Source organism: Macaca nemestrina, chromosome 13, assembly GCF_043159975.1.
Source record: "Macaca nemestrina isolate mMacNem1 chromosome 13, mMacNem.hap1, whole genome shotgun sequence".
In the NCBI taxonomy this organism is placed as follows: Eukaryota; Metazoa; Chordata; class Mammalia; order Primates; family Cercopithecidae; genus Macaca; species Macaca nemestrina.
Window position 1 is genome coordinate 74,058,260 of NC_092137.1, and position 27,645 is coordinate 74,085,904.

The 27,645-nt window shown below is 43.7% G+C and overlaps 2 protein-coding genes across 9 annotated transcripts in view; one reads left to right on the top strand and one right to left on the bottom strand.

Annotated features, from left to right (window-relative positions):
• LOC105465276 (dual specificity phosphatase 11) overlaps positions 1 to 27,645 on the bottom strand; it is a 91,767-nt gene that overhangs the window by 60,554 nt on the left and 3,568 nt on the right. The window contains exons 2-7 of one of the 8 annotated variants that reach the window (XR_011611908.1): positions 25,419 to 25,484; positions 7,545 to 7,649; positions 6,791 to 6,896; positions 3,115 to 3,219; positions 2,359 to 2,464; positions 951 to 1,056 (exon numbers count right to left, since the gene is read on the bottom strand). The gene's annotated coding sequence lies outside the window, so the exon portion shown is untranslated. Of the gene's footprint in view, positions 1 to 950; positions 1,798 to 2,358; positions 3,085 to 3,110; positions 3,220 to 5,381; positions 6,229 to 6,790; positions 6,897 to 7,540; positions 7,650 to 15,700; positions 16,607 to 25,418; positions 25,485 to 27,645 lie in introns of those variants that run through there. The other 7 variants (XR_011611907.1, XR_011611909.1, XR_011611910.1 and 4 more) reach the window with 7 other exon arrangements.
• Positions 8,951 to 17,771, top strand: C13H2orf78 (chromosome 13 C2orf78 homolog). The gene is given in 3 exon segments (XM_011713619.3): positions 8,951 to 9,047; positions 13,806 to 14,576; positions 15,734 to 17,771. Coding segments are annotated over 3 exon segments (2,793 nt in total). The 3' UTR covers positions 17,659 to 17,771.

The window sequence follows — 27,645 nt, forward strand, 5'->3', positions numbered from 1 at the left end:
GGGGTTTGCTGGGAGTGGCCTGTACATTTGTATCATCGCAAGTGGCCAGTGACCAGTGACCGGTGACCAGTGGCCTTCATACTGGACACATGCACTCGTTGGCTTGAGCCACCCAGACATCCGCTAGTATCGTCTCTTCATCCTTTGTATCTGCAGTTGATGTTTCTTCTTCTCTGACCATGTCAGGTAAAGAAAGAAACTTTTTAAAAAGGTTTTCACGAGATTTCTTTCCCCCTAAATTTAGATTCCTTTCCCCCTATAGTTCCAAACAGCTTGGAATAACCGGGAAACTCTTGAAGTAGAAATCTAGAGACTTCATTTCAGTTTTGCCTTTGATATTTACTAGCTGTGTGACTTTAGATAACTTATTCTCATGGAGTCTGTTTCCTCATCTGTTACATTAGGATAATAAATTGGTTATTCCTTCTGGTCCTTTTCTTTTCTAATACTAAGTATTAAAAGGTATACATATACAAAATGAAATCAGAGACTTTCTGAGAGTGTTCATTTCAACAGAAACAGAGAAACACTCGAAGTGGCATAGAAAAGTAGCAATATGTTCTGAGATGTTTCATTTGTAATAGTCTCCCTCCACTAATATTTCTACTTTCCTATTTTAAATTTAGTGACGTTTAGTGATATTTAAATAATATTCAGCCAGGCACGGTGGCTCACACCTGTAATCTCAGCACTTTGGGAGCCCATCTCCCTCACTAATATTTCAACTTTACTCTTTTAATTTTAGTGATGTTTACTGATGTGTAGTGATGCTTTTAATATTCAGTTGGGCGCGGTAGCTCATGCCTGCAATCTCAATGCTTTGGGAGGCTGAGGTGGGTGGATCGCTTGGGCCTGGGAGTTCACAACCAGTCTGGGCAACTGGCAAGACCCTCATATCCACAAAAACTTTAAAAAAATCAGCCAGGGTTGGGGGCATGCCAGCTACTCACGAGGCTGAGGTAGGAGGATCAGAGGACTGCTTGAGCCCAGGAGGTTGAGGCTGCAGTGAGCCATGTTCACACCACTGGACTTCAGTCTGGGCGACAAAGTGAAACCCTATCACAAGCAAACAAACAAACAAAAGTAATATCCACGTTTTGGAGATTCCTATCTAAACTAGGTGGAAAGACAAAATGGAGAGTACTGGGTTATAAGGAGGCAGGTATTCTAGGGTAAGGAATTTGGGATTTTAATTAAAGCAGAAAGTCAGTGTCCCCTACTCCTTCCCCTTGGGATACGCCCTGGAAAATGACAAAATGATTTTAAAAGAAAAAAATATATTTTAAATTTGAAAAAATGTAGAGGGACAAAAGAGTGAAATCTATTCAGAGTAGGGCAAAATGAAGTTGGATTGAGTAAATGCTTAGATCAATGGAGTAGGAAGGAAACGCGCTAGAATACAGTGTCCCTAGGAAAGGCCGCTTATCAGAAGTCATATTCAGTCACTTTTTTCTGTTGACTTTTGACTTTTTGAGCATAGTTGACACTTGACAGTTTCTTTTTTTTGTTTTTTGTTTTTTGTTTTTTTTGACACGGAGTGTCGCTCTGTCACCCAGGGTGGAGTGCGGTGGCCGGATCTCAGCTCACTGCAAGCTCCGCCTCCCGGGTTCACGCCATTCTCCTGCCTCAGCCTCCCAAATAGCTGGGACTACAGGCGCCCGCCACCTCGCCCGGCTAGTTTTTTGTATTTCTTTTAGGAGAGACGGGGTTTCACCGTGTTAGCCAGGATGGTCTCGATCTCCTGACCTCGTGATCCGCCCGTCTCGGCCTCCCAAAGTGCTGGGATTACAGGCTTGAGCCACCGCGCCCGGCTGACAGTTTTTAATACAAACATTTTAGAAATATGTTTTAGAGGCCGGGAACGGTGGCTTACACCTATAATCCCAGCACTCTGGGAGGCCGAGGTAGGCTGATCACCTGAGGTCAGGAGCGTGAGACAAGCCTGACCAACATGGAGAAATCCCGTCTCTACTAAAAACACAAAATTAGCTGGGCGTAGCGTCACATGCCTGAAATCGCGGCTACTTGAGTGGCTGAGGCAGGAGAATCGCTTGAACCTGAGAGGTGAAGGTTGCAGTGAGCCAAGATCAGGCCATCGCACTCAAGCCTGGGAAATAAGGGCGAAACTCAGCTTCAAAAAAAAAAAAAACAGAATGAAAGACATATGCTTTAGAAATGATGCTTCCAGGCGGGTGCGGTGGCTTACACCTGTAATTGCAGCACTTTGGGAGGCTAGGCAGGCGGATCGCCTGAGGTCGGGAGTTGGAGACCAGCCGAGCCAACATGGTGAAAGCCTGTCTCTACTAAAAATATAAAAATCGGCTGGGTGTGGTGGTGTGCACCTGTAATCCTACCTACCTGGGAGGCTGAGGCATGACAATGGCTTGAACCATGGAGGCAGAAGATGCAGTGAGCTGAGATCGTGCCACTGCCCTCCAGCCTAGGCGACAGAGGGAGACTCCATCTAAAAACAAACAAACAAACAAATAAACAAACTAATGATCAATTCAAGTATCTCTAAACGCTTACCACCAAGGAAAATGATTATATCCATAGATTTCCTCCCCTAAACCATCTTAGTCCACACGTAAATCATTAGCAACTCGGCCCTAACTCATTTTATCACAGTTACAAGAGAAGTTGGTGAGAAAAGCACGAACTAGGAAAACAAAACCCAAGGCAATCCAGGTCAGCTTGGGCTGACTGCAGACATCAGTTCCTTATGCCTGGACACACAGCACAACTCACAAAGTGTCTTTTTCACAGATCTCCTCTTTAATTTCCTCCACAAAACCCATCAGGTCACCATAGTGCATGATGTTTCAAAATAAACAACCACTAGGAGAAAACCATGCAGTATGTCTTACAATGTTGTATTCCTTAAAAATATGACAAGAAAAAAACATGTAGAAAAACCAACGCCTTTAAAAGTAATCTACAGGCCGGGCACAGTGGCTCACACCTGTAATCCCAGCACTTTGAGAGGCTGAGGAGGGAAGATCACTTGAGGTCAGGAGTTTGACACCAGCCTGGCCAACATGCTGAAAGCCTATCTTTACTAAAACTATAAAAATCAGCTGGGTGTGGTGGGTGTTCACCTGTAATCCTACCTACCTGGGAGGCTGAGGCATGAGAATGGCTTGACCACGGAGGCAGAAGATGCAGTGAGCTGAGATCGTGCCACTGCCCTCCAGCCTAGGCGACAGAGGGAGACTCCATCTAAAAACAAACAAACAAAGAAACAAATAAGCAATCTAAGGATCAATTCAGGTATCTCTAAAAGCTTACCACCAAGGAAAATGATTATATCCATAGATTTCCTCCCCCAAACCAGCTTAGTCCACAAGTAAATCATTAGCAACTCGGCCCTAACTCATTTTGTCACAGTTACAAGAGAAGTTAGTGAGAAAAGCACGAACTAGGAAAACAAAAACCAACGCAAGCCAGGTCAACTTGGGCTGACTGCAGACATCAGTTCCTTAAGACTGGACACACAGCACAACTCACAAAAGTGCTTTCTTCACAGACCCACCTTTAATTTCCTCCACAAAACCCATCAGGTCACCATAGTGCATGATGTTTCAAAATAAACAACCATCATGAGAAAAACATGCAGTATGTCTTACAATGTTGTATTCCTTAAAAATATGTAGAAAAACCAGAGCATTTCAAAGCAATGTACAGGCTGGGCACAGTGGCTCACGCCTGTAATCCCAGCACTTTGCAAGGCTGAGGTGGGAAGATCACCTGAGGTCAGGAGTTTGAGACCAGCCTGGCCAACATGGTGAAACCCTGTCCTTACTCCAGCTACAAAAATTAGCCAGGCATGATGGCGGGCGCCTGTAGTCCCAGCTACTCAGGAGGCTGAGGCAGGAGAATGGCGTGAAGCCAGGAGGTGGAGCTTGCAGTGAACTGAGATCATGCCACTGCACTCCAGCCTGGGCAATAGAGCGAGACTCCCTCTCAAAAAACAAACAAACAAACAAAAAAGCGGCAGTAAATTCATTAATCAGATTCACTGAAATGGTTTTAGAACAACTGTAATTGCTCAACTTAGACGTCCCTCTCCTTTCTCCCCAAGGATATTGTGTATGTACTATATAATTATAAATGCATAGTATTATATAATATGAAATATACCATATAAAATATAAATGTTAGTTAATTATGTGAGTGAACATTTATGAGAAACATTCAGATGATCTCCCTAACATGAGAGCCTGGAGGAAAGTGGGACTATCACGTCTGTCTTGCAGCTTTCACCTCCCCAGAGCTCAGCCACTTAGTGCTGTTGCAGTTTTCCTACCACCTCTGCCAGCCAATCCTGTCTGGTTGGGAATCTGACCTCCCTATTGGCTATGGCAGACCTTTAAACTGCCTGCTTTGTGACATCATTCTGCCACCAAACCTACCACCACCTGGTAGAATCTTGGGGTTTGCTGGGAGTGGCCTGTACATTTGTATCATCGCAAGTGGCCAGTGACCAGTGACCGGTGACCAGTGGCCTTCATACTGGACACATGCACTCGTTGGCTTGAGCCACCCAGACATCCGCTAGTATCGTCTCTTCATCCTTTGTATCTGCAGTTGATGTTTCTTCTTCTCTGACCATGTCAGGTAAAGAAAGAAACTTTTTAAAAAGGTTTTCACGAGATTTCTTTCCCCCTAAATTTAGATTCCTTTCCCCCTATAGTTCCAAACAGCTTGGAATAACCGGGAAACTCTTGAAGTAGAAATCTAGAGACTTCATTTCAGTTTTGCCTTTGATATTTACTAGCTGTGTGACTTTAGATAACTTATTCTCATGGAGTCTGTTTCCTCATCTGTTACATTAGGATAATAAATTGGTTATTCCTTCTGGTCCTTTTCTTTTCTAATACTAAGTATTAAAAGGTATACATATACAAAATGAAATCAGAGACTTTCTGAGAGTGTTCATTTCAACAGAAACAGAGAAACACTCGAAGTGGCATAGAAAAGTAGCAATATGTTCTGAGATGTTTCATTTGTAATAGTCTCCCTCCACTAATATTTCTACTTTCCTATTTTAAATTTAGTGACGTTTAGTGATATTTAAATAATATTCAGCCAGGCACGGTGGCTCACACCTGTAATCTCAGCACTTTGGGAGCCCATCTCCCTCACTAATATTTCAACTTTACTCTTTTAATTTTAGTGATGTTTACTGATGTGTAGTGATGCTTTTAATATTCAGTTGGGCGCGGTAGCTCATGCCTGCAATCTCAATGCTTTGGGAGGCTGAGGTGGGTGGATCGCTTGGGCCTGGGAGTTCACAACCAGTCTGGGCAACTGGCAAGACCCTCATATCCACAAAAACTTTAAAAAAATCAGCCAGGGTTGGGGGCATGCCAGCTACTCACGAGGCTGAGGTAGGAGGATCAGAGGACTGCTTGAGCCCAGGAGGTTGAGGCTGCAGTGAGCCATGTTCACACCACTGGACTTCAGTCTGGGCGACAAAGTGAAACCCTATCACAAGCAAACAAACAAACAAAAGTAATATCCACGTTTTGGAGATTCCTATCTAAACTAGGTGGAAAGACAAAATGGAGAGTACTGGGTTATAAGGAGGCAGGTATTCTAGGGTAAGGAATTTGGGATTTTAATTAAAGCAGAAAGTCAGTGTCCCCTACTCCTTCCCCTTGGGATACGCCCTGGAAAATGACAAAATGATTTTAAAAGAAAAAAATATATTTTAAATTTGAAAAAATGTAGAGGGACAAAAGAGTGAAATCTATTCAGAGTAGGGCAAAATGAAGTTGGATTGAGTAAATGCTTAGATCAATGGAGTAGGAAGGAAACGCGCTAGAATACAGTGTCCCTAGGAAAGGCCGCTTATCAGAAGTCATATTCAGTCACTTTTTTCTGTTGACTTTTGACTTTTTGAGCATAGTTGACACTTGACAGTTTCTTTTTTTTGTTTTTTGTTTTTTGTTTTTTTTGACACGGAGTGTCGCTCTGTCACCCAGGGTGGAGTGCGGTGGCCGGATCTCAGCTCACTGCAAGCTCCGCCTCCCGGGTTCACGCCATTCTCCTGCCTCAGCCTCCCAAATAGCTGGGACTACAGGCGCCCGCCACCTCGCCCGGCTAGTTTTTTGTATTTCTTTTAGGAGAGACGGGGTTTCACCGTGTTAGCCAGGATGGTCTCGATCTCCTGACCTCGTGATCCGCCCGTCTCGGCCTCCCAAAGTGCTGGGATTACAGGCTTGAGCCACCGCGCCCGGCTGACAGTTTTTAATACAAACATTTTAGAAATATGTTTTAGAGGCCGGGAACGGTGGCTTACACCTATAATCCCAGCACTCTGGGAGGCCGAGGTAGGCTGATCACCTGAGGTCAGGAGCGTGAGACAAGCCTGACCAACATGGAGAAATCCCGTCTCTACTAAAAACACAAAATTAGCTGGGCGTAGCGTCACATGCCTGAAATCGCGGCTACTTGAGTGGCTGAGGCAGGAGAATCGCTTGAACCTGAGAGGTGAAGGTTGCAGTGAGCCAAGATCAGGCCATCGCACTCAAGCCTGGGAAATAAGGGCGAAACTCAGCTTCAAAAAAAAAAAAAAACAGAATGAAAGACATATGCTTTAGAAATGATGCTTCCAGGCGGGCGCGGTGGCTTACACCTGTAATTGCAGCACTTTGGGAGGCTAGGCAGGCGGATCGCCTGAGGTCGGGAGTTGGAGACCAGCCGAGCCAACATGGTGAAAGCCTGTCTCTACTAAAAATATAAAAATCGGCTGGGTGTGGTGGTGTGCACCTGTAATCCTACCTACCTGGGAGGCTGAGGCATGACAATGGCTTGAACCATGGAGGCAGAAGATGCAGTGAGCTGAGATCGTGCCACTGCCCTCCAGCCTAGGCGACAGAGGGAGACTCCATCTAAAAACAAACAAACAAACAAATAAACAAACTAATGATCAATTCAAGTATCTCTAAACGCTTACCACCAAGGAAAATGATTATATCCATAGATTTCCTCCCCTAAACCATCTTAGTCCACACGTAAATCATTAGCAACTTGGCCCTAACTCATTTTATCACAGTTACAAGAGAAGTTGGTGAGAAAAGCACGAACTAGGAAAACAAAACCCAAGGCAATCCAGGTCAGCTTGGGCTCACTGCAGACATCAGTTCCTTATACTGGACACACAGCACAACTCACAAAGTGTCTTTTTCACAGATCTCCTCTTTAATTTCCTCCACAAAACCCATCAGGTCACCATAGTGCATGATGTTTCAAAATAAACAACCACTAGGAGAAAACCATGCAGTATGTCTTACAATGTTGTATTCCTTAAAAATATGACAAGAAAAAAACATTTAGAAAAACCAATGCCTTTAAAAGTAATCTACAGGCCGGGCACAGTGGCTCACACCTGTAATCCCAGCACTTTGAGAGGCTGAGGAGGGAAGATCACTTGAGGTCAGGAGTTTGACACCAGCCTGGCCAACATGCTGAAAGCCTATCTCTACTAAAACTATAAAAATCAGCTGCGTGTGGTGGTGTGCACCTGTAATCCTACCTACATGGGAGGCTGAGGCATGAGAATGGCTTGACCACAGAGGCAGAAGATGCAGTGAGCTGAGATCGTGCCACTGCCCTCCAGCCTAGGCGACAGAGGGAGACTCCATCTAAAAACAAACAAACAAAGAAACAAATAAGCAATCTAAGGATCAATTCAGGTATCTCTAAAAGCTTACCACCAAGGAAAATGATTATATCCATAGATTTCCTCCCCCAAACCAGCTTAGTCCACAAGTAAATCATTAGCAACTCGGCCCTAACTCATTTTGTCACAGTTACAAGAGAAGTTAGTGAGAAAAGCACGAACTAGGAAAACAAAAACCAACACAAGCCAGGTCAACTTGGGCTGACTGCAGACATCAGTTCCTTAAGACTGGACACACAGCACAACTCACAAAAGTGCTTTCTTCACAGACCCACCTTTAATTTCCTCCACAAAACCCATCAGGTCACCATAGTGCATGATGTTTCAAAATAAACAACCATCATGAGAAAAACATGCAGTATGTCTTACAATGTTGTATTCCTTAAAAATATGTAGAAAAACCAGAGCATTTCAAAGCAATGTACAGGCTGGGCACAGTGGCTCACGCCTGTAATCCCAGCACTTTGCAAGGCTGAGGTGGGAAGATCACCTGAGGTCAGGAGTTTGAGACCAGCCTGGCCAACATGGTGAAACCCTGTCCTTACTCCAGCTACAAAAATTAGCCAGGCATGATGGCGGGCGCCTGTAGTCCCAGCTACTCAGGAGGCTGAGGCAGGAGAATGGCGTGAAGCCAGGAGGTGGAGCTTGCAGTGAACTGAGATCATGCCACTGCACTCCAGCCTGGGCAATAGAGCGAGACTCCCTCTCAAAAAACAAACAAACAAACAAAAAAGCGGCAGTAAATTCATTAATCAGATTCACTGAAATGGTTTTAGAACAACTGTAATTGCTCAACTTAGACGTCCCTCTCCTTTCTCCCCAAGGATATTGTGTATGTACTATATAATTATAAATGCATAGTATTATATAATATGAAATATACCATATAAAATATAAATGTTAGTTAATTATGTGAGTGAACATTTATGAGAAACATTCAGATGATCTCCCTAACATGAGAGCCTGGAGGAAAGTGGGACTATCACGTCTGTCTTGCAGCTTTCACCTCCCCAGAGCTCAGCCACTTAGTGCTGTTGCAGTTTTCCTACCACCTCTGCCAGCCAATCCTGTCTGGTTGGGAATCTGACCTCCCTATTGGCTATGGCAGACCTTTAAACTGCCTGCTTTGTGACATCATTCTGCCACCAAACCTACCACCACCTGGTAGAATCTTGGGGTTTGCTGGGAGTGGCCTGTACATTTGTATCATCGCAAGTGGCCAGTGACCAGTGACCGGTGACCAGTGGCCTTCATACTGGACACATGCACTCGTTGGCTTGAGCCACCCAGACATCCGCTAGTATCGTCTCTTCATCCTTTGTATCTGCAGTTGATGTTTCTTCTTCTCTGACCATGTCAGGTAAAGAAAGAAACTTTTTAAAAAGGTTTTCACGAGATTTCTTTCCCCCTAAATTTAGATTCCTTTCCCCCTATAGTTCCAAACAGCTTGGAATAACCGGGAAACTCTTGAAGTAGAAATCTAGAGACTTCATTTCAGTTTTGCCTTTGATATTTACTAGCTGTGTGACTTTAGATAACTTATTCTCATGGAGTCTGTTTCCTCATCTGTTACATTAGGATAATAAATTGGTTATTCCTTCTGGTCCTTTTCTTTTCTAATACTAAGTATTAAAAGGTATACATATACAAAATGAAATCAGAGACTTTCTGAGAGTGTTCATTTCAACAGAAACAGAGAAACACTCGAAGTGGCATAGAAAAGTAGCAATATGTTCTGAGATGTTTCATTTGTAATAGTCTCCCTCCACTAATATTTCTACTTTCCTATTTTAAATTTAGTGACGTTTAGTGATGTTTTAAATAATATTCAGCCAGGCACGGTGGCTCACACCAGTAATCTCAGCACTTTGGGAGGCCATCTCCCTCACTAATATTTCAACTTTACTCTTTTAATTTTAGTGATGTTTACTGATATGTAGTGATGCTTTTAATATTCAGTTGGGCGCGGTAGCTCATGCCTGCAATCTCAATGCTTTGGGAGGCTGAGGTGGGTGGATCGCTTGGGCCTGGGAGTTCACAACCAGTCTGGGCAACTGGCAAGACCCCCATATCCACAAAAACTTTTAAAAAATCAGCCAGGGTTGGGGATATGCCAGCTACTCACGAGGCTGAGGTGGGAGGATCAGAGGACTGTTGAGCCCAGAAGGTTGAGGCTGCAGTGAGCCATGTTTACACCACTGGACTTCAGTCTGGGCGACAAAGTGAAACCCTATCACAAGCAAACAAACAAACAAAAGTAATATCCACGTTTTGGAGATTCCTATCTAATCTAGGTGGAAAGACAAAATGGAGAGTACTGGGTTATAAGGAGGCAGGTATTCTAGGGTAAGGAATTTGGGATTTTAATTAAAGCAGAAAGGGTCCCCTACTCTTTCCCCTTGGGATATACCCTGGAGAATGAGAAAATGATTTTAAAAGAAAAAAAAATATTTTAAATTTGGAAGAAAAAAAAAAAAGAAGCAGAAGGACAACAGAGTGAAATCTATTCAAGATAGGGCAAAATGAAGTTAGTTTTAGTAAATGCTTTTATCAATGACCTAGGAAGGAAACAGGCTAGAATAGAGTTTCCCTAGGAAAAGCAACTTATCAGAAGTCACATTCAGTTTTTTTTTTCTGTTGCCTTCTTGAACATAGATGACACTTGACAGTTTTTAATATAAACATTTTAGAAATATGTTTTAGAGGCCGGGCAGGATGGCTCACACCTGTAACCCCAGCACTTTGGGAGGCCGAGGTTGGCTGATCACCTGAGGTCAGGAGTGTGAGACAAGCCTGACCAACATGGAGAAATCCTGTCTCTACTAAAAATACAAAATTAGCCAGGCATGGTGGTGCTGCATGTAATCCCAGCTACTTGGGAGGCTGAGGCAGGACAATCAATTGAACCTGGGAGGCGGGGGTTGCAGTGAGCTGAGATCATGCCATTGCACTCCAGCATGGGCAACAAGAGCGAAACTCTCTCAGAAAACATATATATATGTTTTAGAAATGATGCCTCCAGGCCAGGCTCGGTGGCTCACACCTGTAATCCCAGCACTTTGGGAGGCTGAGGCAGGTGGATCACCTGAGGTTGGGAGTTCGAGATCAGCCTGGCTAAAATGGTGAAACCCCATCTCTACTAAAAATAGAAAAATTAACTAGGTGTGGTGACAGGTGCCTGTAATCCCAGCTACTCGGGAGTCTTAGGAAGGAGAATCTCTGGAACCCGGGAGGCAGAGGTTGCAGTGAGCTGAGATCTTGCCACTGCACTCTAGTCCATACGACAGAGCAAGACTCCATCACAAAAGAAAAGATATGATGCTTCCTATAAACAAGAAACTAATAAGTGATTACCTAGAGAGCTGGAGGACACGTAATTTGCAGTGTGCTGTTTCTAATTTTTAAATTATAGGCCGGGTGCGGTGGCTCAAGCCTGTAATCCCAGCACTTTGGGAGGCCGAGATGGGTGGATCACGAGGTCAGGAGATCGAGACCATCCTGGCTAACACGTTGAAACCCCGTCTCTACTAAAAAAAATACAAAAAAAACCAGCCGGGCGACGTGGCGGGCGCCTGTAGTCCTAGCTACTCCGGAGGCTGAGGTAGGAGAATGGTGTAAACTCGGGAGGCGGAGCTTGCAGTGAGCTGAGATCCGGACACTGCACTCCAGCCTGGGCGACAGAGCCAGACTCTGTCTCAAAAAAAAAAAAAAAAATTATATGGATGTTTCTCCTATTAATAATAATATTGAGTTTCTGAAAAAAGAATGTATCATTACTTGCATCAGAAAAACAATACCTTTGTGTGAAAAGTAGATTTCTAGTAAAAGCTGCTTTTTTTAATCTTAATACTTTTTTCCAAAAACAGAGTACATACTGATTTGCAATGAACTGCTTTTAGACCTAAGAATAAAAAGTCAAGCCATATATCAGCCACATATCTCTAATTCCATATCTATCTAAATCAAATTTTCTGGAGTCCTTTGAACTTTCCTACATTCAAAACATTTTTTAATTGGATTCTAGCAATTGTATTTTTAAGCTATGGGGATGTCATTTTCCTGGATGTTGGAGATGATCATAATCTAGGTTTTGAGGATAAATATTACAGCTCTCATGATACTTTTTAAGGATTTTTTTCTGCTTGTTATGTGGCTACAACAATTTAAGTATTCTACTAAGATTAATACCTGTCATTTGCTGGGTAATATTCATAGAAATATGAATGAGCATAAAAATGGAATTCCTTTACTTATTTTTTGCATTCTATTTTGTGCCAGTTTTTATTGAAATATCCACATATATTATGGCTATTTTACATTCACATTTACTGCGTTTTTCTGCTTGTTACGCACTTTTTGCTGATACAGTCTCTCTATCTATATATGCTGGTTAGAAATTCATTCGTTCTATTATGGGCTGTTTCTTGGTTAATAGTATTCACTTAGAAAAAGAAAAAGTAGATATTATTCAGTTTCCTAATGTTGCATGTATGGTAGTAGCTTTAGTTAGTAATTTACTACATTCTGATGCTAGCTACATACCCCAGTTTTCATTAATATCTATATATTGTTTTAATTCCATGATTTTTTTTTTTTTTTTTTTTTTTTTTTTTTTTTTTTTTTTGAGACGGAGTCTCGCGCTGTCACCCAGGCTGGAGTGCAGTGGCCGGATCTCAGCTCACTGCAAGCTCCGCCTCCCGGGTTCACGCCATTCTCCTGCCTCCGCCTCCCGAGAAGCTGGGACTACAGGCGTCCGCCACCTCGGCCGGCTAGTTTTTTGTATTTTTTTTAGTAGAGACGGGGTTTCACCGTGTTAACCAGGATGGTCTCGATCTCCTGACCTCGTGATCCACCCATCTCGGCCTCCCAAAGTGCTGGGATTACAGGCGTGAGCCACCGCGCCTGGCCTAATTCCATGATTTTATGTTTTTAATTATTTTGTCTGTTTTTTCAGAACTTACTGTATCTTCATTATAAGTCATATGTAATCTATCACTTTTATTCATGTATGAATTATCACTGTTATTATTTTATAACTACTTTATAGACAAGCAGCCTGAAGCTCAGAGTTTAACTAGCTTTTTTCTTTCAAAAAGCATTTCTTGGCTGGGCGTTGTGGCTCACGCCTGTAATCCTAGCACTTTGGAAGACCAAGGCAGGCAGATAATCTGATGCCAGTGGTTCCAGACCAGCCTGGGAAACATGACAAAACCTCGTCTCTATTAAAAATGCAAAAAGTTAGCCAGGCACAGTGGCATGCACCTATAATCCCAGCTACTCAGGAGACTGAGGCATCAGAATTGCTTGAGCCCAGGAGGCGGAGGTTGCAGTGAGCTGAGATCAAGCCACTGCACTGCAGCCTGGGTGACAGAGTAAGACTGTCTCAATTAAAGAAAAAAAAAAAGCATTTCTATCAGGTAGTTATTTTGACTTATGATAAAAAGCCAGGCTTGAAGAGGGCAAAGAATGACCTTTTAGATTTACCAATGGCCTGGGTTAAATATAAAGTCTGGGACATGTCACATGACCTGCAGAAGCAAAATGTGACACTAAGGATTATAAAGGTAATAGCTGTACTGTATTCTAGTAGATCAAAAAAAAAATGCCATATTAAAAGTTCTGATTTCCTAGTTTCTGGTCGATGCTAAGAGAAAAGACTCCTGGCAAGGAAGTCAGGTTCTGTAAACTGGTAATGATATTAACATAATGGTAAAACTTAAACAGGTCAATCTGACCTCTCTCAGACTCATAAAATGAAATGTTAGAACATCTCTAAGGACCTCCTAGTTCTAAAATGCTCCAATTCTAGGAAATAGTTATGAGTCTATACTAACCCAGATTCAAGGGAAAGATAGGGAAGGGAGAAGGTTGCTTCTAGCCTAGGAAATAATGTACGAACCCAGACCACTTGGGTCTTCACATCTGTGTCCAAGTCAGAAGAGGACCAAACTGCCTCAGCACTCATGGCCATCATAAACTGTTTGGCTTTTGGTATCTCAGTGAGTATTGGTATTACAGGCTTCCTGATTGCAACAACCTTAAGATAATGCTGTTCTTCAAATAAGTGAGAATTTTTCAGTCTCATCGGTTTTTTTCATCTCTCTCTTGTTTCCTACAGAAGATTTCCAAAATACGTCTTTACCTGGAACTGCAAACTCTCTGCAGCTCTCTCTTCCTGTGGTGAGCAATGTGGCTTCCTTAACAGGAAGCATCTCCAACTTCTCCAGAGCCTCTGCTCCAGCCATCAGCTCAGCATGGCTACAGCCATCAGCCTCTGGCACCTCCTTCCAGCCAATCATGGGCAGTGCCTACCTTTATCAACATTCTAGCACAACTATGTTGTCTGGGGTTACTGGCATGTTGTCTGGGGTTACTGGCCAGAGCCATATCTCTACTTCAGCTGCCTCTTATCCAGGCATTTTTGAGTGGGATAGTACAGCAAGCACAGCAAAGAAGTCATCCTCACTCAGGGACTTCACTGTGACTGTCATTGACCAGAATACAGCTGTCTCTTCCATGTCTATGACAGCCCAGTATGATAAAACTTCAGATACCAATACTGTGGTCCCTCTGTATCCATCACTATCTGCCAGCCTTGTTCAGGGCACACTAACTCAAATTCCAAATCAGCAGGGCCATAGCCTGTCACTTCCCTACCAGATAGGAAGTCAGGTCTATTACTATAATCAAGGCACACTGGGACCTCAACTATCCTGCCTGCAATCCTATGGCTCTGTGTCATACACAGGATATAGGGCTTCTGCCCATCAACCAGAAATGGTGATGGTGCTAAAGGAGGTTCAGCCCACAAATGTCCTACCACCAGTCTCTACTTCTGGGATGTATTACTCTGTGTCTACTCAACCCATCACAGAAACCAGTGTTCAAGGTGAGTACAAACAGCAAGAAAGGAGAGAAATAATGTCAGCATTGAAAAAGAGGGTCAAATCTGTAGCTGTGTGATGAGTCCACGGATAGGTAGAATTTAAGTCCTGAGACTTCAACCACTATTCTTGGGCAGTGCTCTCCATTTGCAGACTCTATGTGAGAACACCTTATAGGTGGAAAAGTGGAACACTATAATGGCCATCTATGCTACATGTAAGAGAGTCCCAAGAGCATACTCAGGGATACATTGTTTAGTGCCCTGACCGATCACTTCCTCTGCACTACCACGCTGTAATATCCTTCCTTAATCTATTACTTTAGTCTCTTTGGAAGACACTTCAGAACTCTTATTTTGGCAGTGACATTTTGATTTTCCTTAACTTACAATAGGATTTAAGACCTTGTGTTGGCCGGGCGCGGTGGCTCAAGCCTGTAATCCCAGCACTTTGGGAGGCCGAGACGGGCGGATCACGAGGTCAGGAGATCGAGACCATCCTGGCTAACACGGTGAAACCCCGTCTCTACTAAAAAATACAAAAAACTAGCCAGGCGCGGTGGCGGGCGCCTGTAGTCCCAACTACTCGGGAGGCTGAGGCAGGAGAATGGCGTGAACCCGGGAGGCGGAAGCTTGCAGTGAGCTGAGATCCGGCCACTGCACTCCAGCCTGGGCGGCAGAGCGAGACTCCGTCTCAAAAAAAAAAAAAAAAAAAAAAAAGACCTTGTGTTGAGAGATCCTCTCCAAAACAAACAGGCTCAGAATCTGTGCTTGCTTATATATTTCATGAGGAAGGGCTCCACTCTTTCCCCTAGTCCATGGTGTAAAGTGTTCTTATTCTCTCAGGAGAGTGGAGAGAATTGAAAGGACCCTATAAGAATGTGAGGCTTTATAAAACATCTCCTATTTTAAAAATCACTTTCACTTTTTGACTTACAACAACCCTATGAAATGCAAAGAAAACCAAGAAACAATCACATCAAATGATAACCAGTAAGAGAACAGTCACTGCCAATCTCCTAATACAGGTCTTGTCCATGGTCCTTAAGAAGAGCTAGTAGAAATGCCTTGCCCATGTTGGAAAGGTATCCGATTGCCGCATTGGTGTGTAGGGGGAGCATCTCACTTACCAGAGACTGACTTCTTCCTTGATTCCTTTGTAGTGATGGAAACTTCCCTGGGGATGGATACTTCCCTGGGATTGCAATCTCCAAGCCAGACATTTTGTCTGCCACAAACTCAAGAATTCTCCAAGTCCTTCAGTAGCAGAAATACCCAGATACTTGAGAGTAACCCATCACCTGAGCTTGGGGACATTTCAATGATAACTCCAGTCCAGAGTCCTACTAATCTCTTGACACTGTCTCCAGTTCCAAGCCAGGAAAAAAATGAGAATGAGAATTTGGATGAGATTAAAACCAACCTTTCAAAGCCTCTAGATGTCTACCAGATCCTAATAGGAAATCAAGATCCTCCACTACTTCCTTTAGAAATCCCTGATATTCACCCACTTCTGGCCTGCATTGATCCTCTTGGCCAAGAGGAGCAGCCTGGTTCTGAAAATGCCGATCTAAGAAATAACAGCCTGAGTCTTGAAGACCAAGGGATATTTGAAAATGAGATTGAGTCTAGCAGTGATTTGGCAGACATCACTACATTGGTGGAGGATACTCACCTCCCCCCAATCTTCAGTTCCTTACAGGATCTTGACCTACCCAAAAGTCCCTCAGCAAAGACAGCCAAAGATACCAGTGCCATCAAGGTAAATCAGGTGCAGGAAAAGTCATGTGTCATAAAGGGTCACTCTGATCAAGACAGGAAGAACAAGCATAAAGCTTCTGAGCCTATCCAGGGTGCTCCGAAGGCCAAAATCCAGCCAAAGAACCCAGAGTGCCTATTAGAGGGAGAAGTGGTTGTTTGCAGTGCTACAGTCAGTGACAGTGCTTCTGTGAACAAGGCCAAGCATTCTAGCAACAAACCTCACAAAGCTGCATCCAGCAGGATCAGCAAAGCGAAGAGCCATGGGCAGGAAAAGACCAAAGGGAACAGAAAAAACAGCTCCAAGAAATCTGAAGAGAGTAAGCAGTCAGGGAACAACATCAAGGTAGAAGAGAAGCAAACCATTCCCAATATGAAGCGGAAGAAAAATCAACCTGAGCTTAGCCAAGAGATCTTTAAAAAGCCCCGAAGCTCCCTGGGCATGCACATGCTGGAGTCCGTGCAAGTTTTCCATGCACTCGGGAAAAAGATCGATAAGAAAACTGGATTCTCTTCCTCCAGGACCCTGGGAAGCTCAAGCAACACCCAAAACCACCAGCCATTCCCAGCTCTCAAACCATGGCTGGATACCCAACGTGAGGGTAAAGGCCCGGAGAAAATTCAAGTCAAGGCCCAGAAACTAGATGGTAGTGCTGAAAAAGAGTGTCCATCTCCATCCCACTCTGAGTTGCCACCACCTGGGAAGGTCAAGTTGATACCTTTGCCCTTTCTGGCCCTGGACAAACCTCAAGCTCGACCTGTTTCTCGGCGGCCAAACCCTCCGGCCTCACGTAAGCCTGCTGTGGCTTACCCTGCTCAACCTGATTCTACTAACTCAGCTCAATCGACTGCAGTCAATCCATCCCGACCAGCTCCTAGCAACACATCTTTGCCAGGTCCTGCCACACCAGCTCAGCCAATTTCGACCAAAGCAACCCAACCTGGTTCAGCCAACCCTACCCAGCCTACTGTCCCCCAATCTGCAGTTTCTAGGCCATCACTCTACAAAACATCATCTTGTACTTCTCTGCATCGGGAGCCTGTTTCCACTGCTGTGACCAATCTCCAGTCACTGCCCAAGCCTCAAAATCAATTTCTAATCCAAGACTTCAGCTTCCAACCCCGTCCATGGAGGAAACCCACTGTTCCTGAGCCAGTAATGTCAACGCCTATCACAGAAGAGCAGAGGCCAGAGCGTGAGGCCATGAAGAGAAAGGCTCAACAAGAGCGTGAGAATGCGGCCAAATACACCTCTCTGGGGAAGGTGCAGTTTTTCATTGAAAGGGAAAGAGAGATGGAAATTGCTGAATACTATGGCTACACAATCTAAGAGCTGAGATTGTTGGTTTTACTTTGGATACCGCTGGTTTTCCACATATATAGATAGATACTAATTTATTTATTCTGATATATTTTTAAAACATAATAAAGAAATGTAATAGAATTGATTAATAGATAAGTAATAAAGAGGCCTTTTCAGTTTTGAGATGCTGTTGACTGTGAGTTTTCTTTGGTGTGGGGGTGGGGATCAAAGATTGCATTAGAAAGAAGGAACTATGGCCAGGTGCAGTGGCTCATTCCTATAATCCCAGCACTTTGGGAGGCCGAGGTGGGTGGATCACCTGAGTTCAGGAGTTCGAAACCAGCCTGGCCAACATGGTGAAACTACAAATACAAAAATACAAACTAAAAACTAAAAATACAAAAATTTAGCTGGGTGTGGTGGCGGGTGCCTATAATCCCAGCTTCTCAGGAGGCTGAGGCAGGAGAATCACTTGAACCCGGGTGGTGGAGGTTGAAGCGAGCCGAGATCATGCCACTACACTCCAGCCTGGACAACAGAGCAAGATTCTATCTCAAAAAAAAAAAAAAAAAAAGGAAGGAACTAAAAGTTGGATGGGAGAATAGACAGAAAGGGATAAGAATTGAGGAAACAGGAAGGAACACAGTCCAGGACTGAGAAGGTCAAATGGGGAGAGATTTTATGGGCTTATACAAGGAATCAGAAATGGGGAAAATGGTAGAAGTAAGATGCAGAATCTGAGGATAGGACTAAAAGAATAAAATTTGGATATAAGTTGAAGATGGCAGAAGATGAGGCTGGGTGGACCAAAATGAATGTACAAAATCTCCCATGGATGATGGCCTTATGTCTCACAGCCTAGCAGATAGGTATTTCAGAAAATAAGATTCAGGACTCATCAACAGGTTTGGGTTACCTTATACATACATGATCACAGTTGGGAAAGTGAGCACAAAACATAGGGGAAATCTACCAGGGGAATGGCAAGGGCTCACAGCTCTCCAAGGTGCAGCTGATAACCGGGGGCCCAGCCAAGTGAACTGCAGCAGCATGAAGCTGGCCCAGGACAGACCCCAGAGTATGGATCTCCATTTATTCAACCAACACCTATGCACGGGGCAGTGAGACGCACTACTTCAGTTCACCTTCACAACAACACACAAGACCAGTAACACTGTGCCACTTTACTAGTGAGGTTCAGCAATGGGCTTGGGTCACTCTGCATGCAAAGGGGGAAGGCCTGTGGGTCTCCGAAGTCCTCAGCGTTTGCAAGCGCCTGCAGGCAGCCAGCCTGGCTTTCAGAACACGGCATCCAGAGGTTACAGGCAGAGGAAATCAAGCTTCTGGAGGGACTTAAATATTAAGAGGCCTGCCAGATCCTCCTCTACCCATTCCAGTACGTGCAACCTTCTCGGCCATCACCATTAACTGAAGTACACGAGAAAAAAACGGCTTGGAGCGTCCATTTTCACAGGATGAGTGGTGGGCGCGCATGCGCCCTGGGTCCCTCTCCGAAAACCGCAAGACGCAGGCGCCCAGCTGTCCAGAGACGCTCCTTAGCGGGAGGGGGGGCCCCCCTTGCGAGGCACAGGGGGAGGTAGAAAGGGTTGGGGGCGCTGGGGGGAGGGCAGGAGAGGAATGGGTGGGGGAAGGGAAGATGGGGGCAGTGGATGGTCACCATGGGAAAATCGGTAATTCACTTTTTAAAAAATTAGTTTCTGATACATAATTCACCTAACAAAAATTCACCGTTCAAAATCCGTACGATGCGGCCGGGAGCGGCTGTGTTCCCAGCACTTTGGGAGGCTGAGGCAGGCAGATCACTTGAGGTCAGGAGTTCGAGACCAGCCTGGCCAACATGGTGAAACCCCGTCTCTAATAAAAATACAAAAATTAGCCTGGCGTGGTGGTGTGTACCTGTAATCCCAGCTACTCAGGAGGCTGAGGCACAAGAATCGCTTGAACCTGGGAGGGGGAGCTGGCAGTGAGCCGAGATCGTGCCACTGCACTCCAGCCTGGGTAACAGAGCAAGACTCAGTCTCAAAACAAAAATCGTACAATTCAGTGGCATTTAGTATGTTCACAAGGTTGTACAATCATTACAACTATCTGCATTAACTTTTCATCATCCCCTGCAAGAAAACCCTCTACTCATTAGCAGTCACTCCTCATTCCCTCCTCCCTCTGGCACCAGGCAACCACCAATCTCTGGATTTACCTTTTCTGGACATTTCATACAAATGGAATCATACAACATGTGACTTTTGGTATCTGGCTTCATTTAGTACTATGTTTTAAAGGTTTATCTATAAGCTGTAGTGTGTATCTGAACTTTATTCCTTTTCATACTGCATACTATTCTTATTGTATGACTACACCACATTGGCTTATCCATTCATCCGTTACTAGACATTTGGGTTGTTTCCACCAGCACTTTATATTTATTGAGAGTTTATTCTGTGCCTGGCAGCACCTGGCTAAGTTATTCACCCCATTTCACAGATAAGGAGGTAGAGAATCTGAAGAATTTTTGCCCAAGATTAAGAGCTAGCTAGCAACTGCTAGCAATAGTTCGGATTTGAACACAGGCATTTTAGACTTCAAAGGTAATAGATTCACATGATAGAACATTGAAAAGACACAAAATGGTGACAATGGAAATTCACCCTTTCCCCAAGTTTCCCAGCCACCACCTACCCCTCCCTTAGAGGCATCTACTTTTGCCACTTTAAGGATTCTTCCAGATAAATTATTTTTACCCCAACATGTACGTATTACGATTTACTGAATAATCTGTCCCATTGATGTGAAATGTCACTTTTATGGTATACTATGTTTCTATGTGTTTGCATTACTCTTTTCAGAACTGTCCTGACTTTTTTGCCTATCTTTTATATTTGCTATTTCTCTAGAATCCTTTTTATTATCTTCTTTTTGATTTTTAAAAATTTCTTCTTTTTTGGCCGGGCGCGGTGGCTCAAGCCTGTAATCCCAGCACTTTGGGAGGCCGAGACGGGCGGATCACGAGGTCAGGAGATCGAGACCATCCTGGGTAACACAGTGAAACCCCGTCTCTACTAAAAATACAAAAACTTAGCCGGGCGAGGTGGCAGGCGCCTGTAGTCCCAGCTACTCGGGAGGCTGAGGCAGGAGAATGGCGTGAACCCGGGAGGCGGAGCTTGCAGTGAGCTGAGATCCGGCCACTGCACTCCAGCCTGGGTGACAGAGCGAGACTCCGTCTCAAAAAAAAAAAAAAAAAAAAAAAAAAAAAAAAAAAAAAATTTCTTCTTTTTTAAAGGCATTATCCATTATGTTAATTCTTTTTTTTTTTTTTCTTTTTTTTTTTTGAGGCAGACTCTCACTCTGTCACTAGGCTAGAGAGCACTGGTGCCACCTCGGTTCACAGCAAATTTCACCTCCTGGGTTCAAGCAATTCTCATGCCTCAGCCTCCTGAGTAGCTGAGATTACAAGCGCACATCACCACGCCTGTCTAATTTTTTTTTTTTCTTTTTTTTTTTTTTCCCTGAGACAGAGTTTCAATCTTGTTGCCCAGGCTGGAGAGCAATGGTGCGATCTCGGCTCACCACAACCTCTGCCTCCTGGGTTCAAGCGATCCTCCTGCCTCAGTCTCCCGAGTAGCTGGGATTGCAGGCATGTGCCACCATGCCTGGCTAATTTTGTATTTTTAGTAGAGATGGGGTTTTGCCATGTTGGTCAGGCTGGTCTCAATCTCCTGATCTCAGGTGATCCACCCGCCTCGGCTTCCCAAAATGCTGGGATTACAGGTGTGAGCCACCGCACCCGGCCTAATTTTTGTATTTTTAGTAGAGACAGGGTTTTGCCACGTTGGCCAAGCTGGTCTTCAACTCCTGACCTCAACTGATCCGCCCGTCTCGGCCTCCCAAAGTGCTGGGATTACAGGTGTTTTTTAAAACGTAGCCACCATGCCCAGCCTGTTCATTCTTGTGTTCTTTTTAGTTTAGTCTTCTTTTCTGAAGTTTTTCTTTTGTTTTTAATTCTGTTCTGAGTTCTACCATCTCACCTAATTTTGATTTATATGTTCTCTCACCCTTTTTATTGCAGTAAAATACACATAATGTAAAATTTACCATTTTAACCATTTTAAGTGTACAATTCAGTGGCATTAAGTAGATTCACACTGTTGTTCCACCATTACCTCTACCCATCTCTAGAACTTTTTCATCATCCCAAACACAAACTCTGTACAGTACTCATTCAGTAACTTCCCTTCCTGCCCCCTATGGTCCTTTCATCTTTTGCATTGTTTTTTCCTAATGTCTTTTAGCTAGTTTTCAAATAGCAGGTTACTCTTTGGATCAGCTTGTGGGCCTGTCTTTTCTGACTTGCTTTTATTGTCTGAGAGGATGCTGTTCTGCTGCTTATTCTCTTTTTTCTTATAATACCTTTGTATGGGATTTGACTACGATCCTTTTCTGTTATTCATTTTTAGATGAAATTGATTTTTCTGCACTTTGAAAAGGAGGTGTTAAGGATAACTTTTCTAAAACTTCCCCAAACTTCTCTTTTTTAAAAATGTAGTATCAAATGACATGATGGTTTGCTTTTTGAGATTTCCCAGCTCTGTTTCCCTCCTTGATTTTTATCCTTTGTATCTGTTGTTCCTCCCAGTAGTTTGTCCTCTGTGTGGGGCCGCATCCTGGAAAGGAGCTCTGGCTGCTCGGGCTCAAGAGTGGGAAGGGATTAGACTGCTTCACTGCTTCAGAGTCTATCACAGGTCCCTTGTACTTACTCACTTTGTGACTGGGCAAAAAAAAACCCCTCAGAGTTTCAGCTGCTGTTCTCACATTGGCCCATGGTACTTTCCAGTGAACTTCTGCTGGCAGTTTGAAGGCATCCTGTCTGCCACTCCCTCCTGTGTGGATGCCATACCAGGCAAGTCTGGTGACCATTGGTGATGGTTTGCCCCACCCTCTTGTTTTGGGGTTCATAGGGAAAACTGTCATCTAGTTTTGTGGTAAAGGCTACTCATGGGTTTTTTGTTTGGTTTGATCTATTTCCATGAGAGGATTTGAGGAGATTCAAAACAACACTGCTGCCTCCATCTTTCTAAAATCCTGCTCAATCTTTTGACATAATTATTTTAAACATGGGAACCCTGTAGTTCTCTGTTCCCTTAAGTAGAGCTCCATTTGCCCCAAACTAGTTAAGACTCTGAGTCAGACAAGGCTTGCTGAGTCTCCTCTCTCTAACATGGCACCTCTGTACTTGCTCAGTTCATATTTTGAGTAAGAAGTCAAAACACAACAGCCTAAAGGGCTCATGGGTGGACAATCTGGAGGAAGGCCCTGGTCAGAATGTATATCATTTCCTTCTCTTTGTATCTTCTTTCCTAAACATGTATAAAATTGAATCTCCCATCTGCCTTCCTCCCCCCACAAAAAAAACCTGGTTCATACACAATTTTCTTTATCTCAGTTCATGGTAATGCCATTTTTCCAGTTGCTTGGGGCAGGAAACTTTGAAGTCATTTGTAGTGATTTGTTAGAGCAGCGACTAGAAACTAATACAATGGTCTAACAAGTAAGGTGCCATCTGAAAAATAATATAATTAAGTTAAAAGAAAACCTTACTCTTAGCCACAATCACTTGCTAATGGGATATGTATGCCAGTTGGGTACCGCACATCTCAAACCTTAGAATCAAGTTGGACACTACCAGCATCACTTCCTGTTCCACACTGATTTGCACAGGTCACTTGCCAAAAACCCAGCTTCACAAAGATACAGTATCATTGAAAGGAATGTGGCATGACCTGATGTTGAAACTGTGAACTATACCTACTAGCCAGAAGCTCATACAATATCTAACAGATGTTAGGTATTGGTATGAATCCTTCACTAATTTAAAATACCCAGCTGCACCCAGATGAATCTGCTGTAGTGTCTTGGGAGCACATTGGTGCATCTTTTTTTTTTTTTTTTTTTTGAGACGGAGTCTCGCTGTGTCTCCCAGGCTGGAGTGCAGTGGCATGATCTCGGCTCACTGCAAGCTCCGCCTCCCGGGTTCACGCCATTCTCCCGCCTCAGCCTCCCAAGTAGCTGAGACTACAGGCGCCCGCCACCACGCCCGGCTAGTTTTTTGTATTTTTAGTAGAGACGGGGTTTCACCATGTTAGCCAGGATAGTCTCGATCTCCTGACCTCGTGATCCACCCGCCTCAGCCTCCCAAAGTGCTGGGATTACAGGCTTGAGCCACTGCGCCCGGCCTTTTTTTTTTTTTTTTTAAGAGAGGGTCTCACTCTGTCGCCCAGGCTAGAGTGTAGTGGTGTGATCATAGCTCACTGCTGCAATCTCAAACTCTGGCCTCAAGAGATCCTTCGCCCTCAGCCTCCCAAAGCACTGGGATTATAGGCATGAGCCAATGTGCCTGGTTGGTACACCTTTTGAACCACAGTCCTAATTGGTTTTCCTGTTCCCAGCCTTTTCCCTAAAATTTGGCAACATGGCAGCCATAATGATCCTTTCAAAACACAAATCAGATCCCATTACTCTTTTGCTCAATCCTTCCCATACCTTCTCATTTCTCTCAGAGTCAAAGTCAACATTCTTACAGTGGCCTGTGAAATCTTACCTACAGCAGGGGTCAGCAAATATTTTCTATAAAGATCCAGACAGTTAAATATGTTAGTCTTTGTAGGATAGATCGTCTCTGTCTCAACAACTCCACTCTGTGGTTGTAGCATGAAAGCAGCCACAGAAAATACATAAACAAATGAGCATGGCCATGTTCCAATAAAACTTTATTTACAAAAACAGGCTGCACTGGCTTGCTGACTCTTGCCCTACATGATTTACTGCTACACTCCCCTTCACTCCACTCCAGGCATGCTGAGCCCCCTTATTGTGCCTTGAATGCACCAGCAAGCTCCTGATTCAAGGCCTCTGCACTTGCTATTCCCTGCCTGGAAAGCTCTTCTTACCTCCAAGTCTTTTCTCAAATCTTTTCAATGGGAGTTTCCTTGGCCACACTATTTGGAATTGCAGTTGCCTCACTGCTTCTCCCTTCCTTCAATCTGATTTCCTATGCCAGGGCCCATTGCTTTCACAGTACTTTGAACCTTCTAATACACTATGTAATTGACTTCTTTATCATAATAATTTTTATAATCCATCACTCCTTCATCCATCACTAAACTATAAGATCCCCGAGGGCAGGGACATTTTTGTCTGCTTTGTTCATTGATATATGCCTAATGCCTTAAACAGTGTCTGGCACATAGATGATAATCAGTATTTGTCAAATGACTAACTAAATGAGTATTTTTCAGAGTACACACATAGTGGCATGCAATTCTTTATCCCTCATTAAAAGTTATAGTGCTTGGTCATAATTCAGGCCCTATATTTGAAAAGAAATATACAAACCAAATATAAAATGATAAAATCCCTCACTCAGAATGTCCAATTCTCAAATAGCTGTAAAGTTTCGCGTGTCATTTAACTCGTGTTGAAATTCGCAACCTTGAAAATGGCACTCTGACCTAAAACAAAGACTTTGACTCACTGGAAAACAAATTAATGTAGTCCACAGCTAGGAAACAGGTAACAAAAGAAAAAAAAATATGTCTAACATAAAATGGATTCCTCATGTACACATTTAAACATAAAATTAAACAATATATACACATTGAAAATACTTCCAAGCATGCCTAAGAACTCATTTTCCAAAGTGGTCATTTTTCTTGGCGATGAGAGAGACCAGTTTTCAAACAAACTGTAGGGGGAGCTCCAAACCACAGATTCACCTTCATGTTACTGGTTTTACAGTAGCCTTCTCAAGGAACAACTTCTTTGGGTAATTCCAACTGCAGCTGAAAAGGAACATATATGCATGCATTCATAATGCACAAACTTAAAAGATCCCAGGGCATTTGCTACATTTCCCTTTATTTGAATCAGCTCATTCTATATCTTTTTCTTCCCAAGTATTTACTTTTTAAATCTGTCATTTTATATTCCCAATGGACTCATAGCAAAAATTTTAACAATGTGAACAATTTATCTTTAGTACACATTCCATTTCTGCTTTCATAGCCCCTCCATTCCCAAGCAATGTTCAAGACAGGCTGTTTGGCCGGGCGCGGTGGCTCAAGCCTGTAATCCCAGCACTTTGGGAGGCCGAGACGGGCGGATCACTAGGTCAGGAGATCGAGACCATCCTGGCTAACACGGCGAAACCCCGTCTCTACTAAAAACACAAAAAATTAGCCGGGCGAGGTGGCGGCGCCTGTGGTCCCAGCTACTCAGGAGGCTGAGGCAGGAGAATGGCGGGAACCCGGGAGGCGGAGCCTGCAGTGAGCTGAGATCTGGCCACTGCACTCCAGCCTGGGTGACAGAGCGAGACTCCGTCTCAAAAAAAAAAAAAAAAAAAAAAAAAGACAGGCTGTTTTAGTGTCTCAATGCATGGAGCTCACCTAGCCTCCCTTTGAGAATATTGCTCATCTTTTAAAGAATTTTTTCCTTCTGATGGCTGTAAACCTTCATCCACGAAGTCTTAAAACAACTGGAACTCAGTTTTTCTTTTCTTTTTTTTTTTTTTTTTGAGACGGAGTCTCGCTCTGTCGCCCAGGCTGGAGTGCAATGGCACGATCTTGGCTCACTGCAACCTCTGTCTCCCGGGTTCAAGTGATTCTCCTGCCTCAGACTCCTGAGTAGCTGGAACTAGAGGTACCCACCACCACGCCCAGCTAATTTTGTATTTTTAGTAGAGACAGGTTTTCACTGTGTTAGCCAGGAAGGTCTTGATCTCCTGACCTTGTGATCCGCCTGCCTCAGCCTCCCAAAGTGCTGGGATTGCAGGCATGAGCCACCATGCCCGGCCCAGTTTTTCTTTTTCATTGTGGTAGACCCATTCCAGACACAGACCCATGAGCATGATAGATATTCAATAAACACTTTCTCAATTAATAAAGGCATCTAGCCTTTAGGCTTTCTGCTTCTATCTCTAAGTGCCTTGCAGAGAAGAGTGGGTCCCAAATCATAACGGTCATTGTTTTTCATTGTTCATCATCATTGGAAAATAAATTATTTTCCTGTAAATCATTTTGGGGTCAGTGAGACAATATTTATCCCAACAATATTTGAACATTCAACAATGTTCATTGAGCGTCACATCTGGGTTCACAAGCCATTCTAGGCAGTGGGGATACAGCTGTGACCAAGGCAGAAAAAGATCTTAACTTTCTGGAAATTATATTCTAGTGGGGAATGAAAGACAATAAGCAACCCAAATCGTATCAGACAGTGGTAAGCATTATCAAGACAATTAAAAAATTAAAATAGGACCAACTAATGAAGGATGACTGGGTGGCTCCTTAGAATGGGTGGTCAGAGAAGTTATCCTTGACGAAGTAACATGTAAACTGAGAAATGAATGATGAGGCAGAGCCAGCCAAGTGAAGATCAGGGTAAAAGCACCCCAGGAAAAGGAATCAGCCATGCAAAGGTCTTGAGTGGAAAAGCAGATGTTTGGATGGTATGGGTGGAGAGTATTAAGCAAAGAGATTGGGAGATGAAGTTAGAAAGGCAACAGGGGCCGAGACACTCTGTAATCCCCAGTAAGGAGTGTGAATGTTTAAGTGCCATAGGAATTCACTGAAGAGTTTTAAGCCCAGGAGTGATAGAATCTGATTTTTGCTTTAAAAAGATCATTGGTGGCCAGGCATGGTGGCTCACACTTGTAATCCTAGCACTTTGGGAGGCTGAGGTGGGTGGATCACTTGAGGTCAGGAGTTCAAGACCAGCATGGCCAACATGGCAAAACCCTGTCTCTACTAAAAAAACACAAAAATTAGCCAAGTGTGGTGGCGAGCACCTATAATCCCAGCTACTCAGGAGGCTGAGGCAGGGAGAATTGCTTGAACCTGGGAGGCAGAAGTTGCAGCCGAGATTGTGCCACTGCACTCCAGCCTGGGTGACAGAGCAAGACTCCATCTCAAAAAAAAAAAAAAAAAAAAAAAAACATAGCTGCTG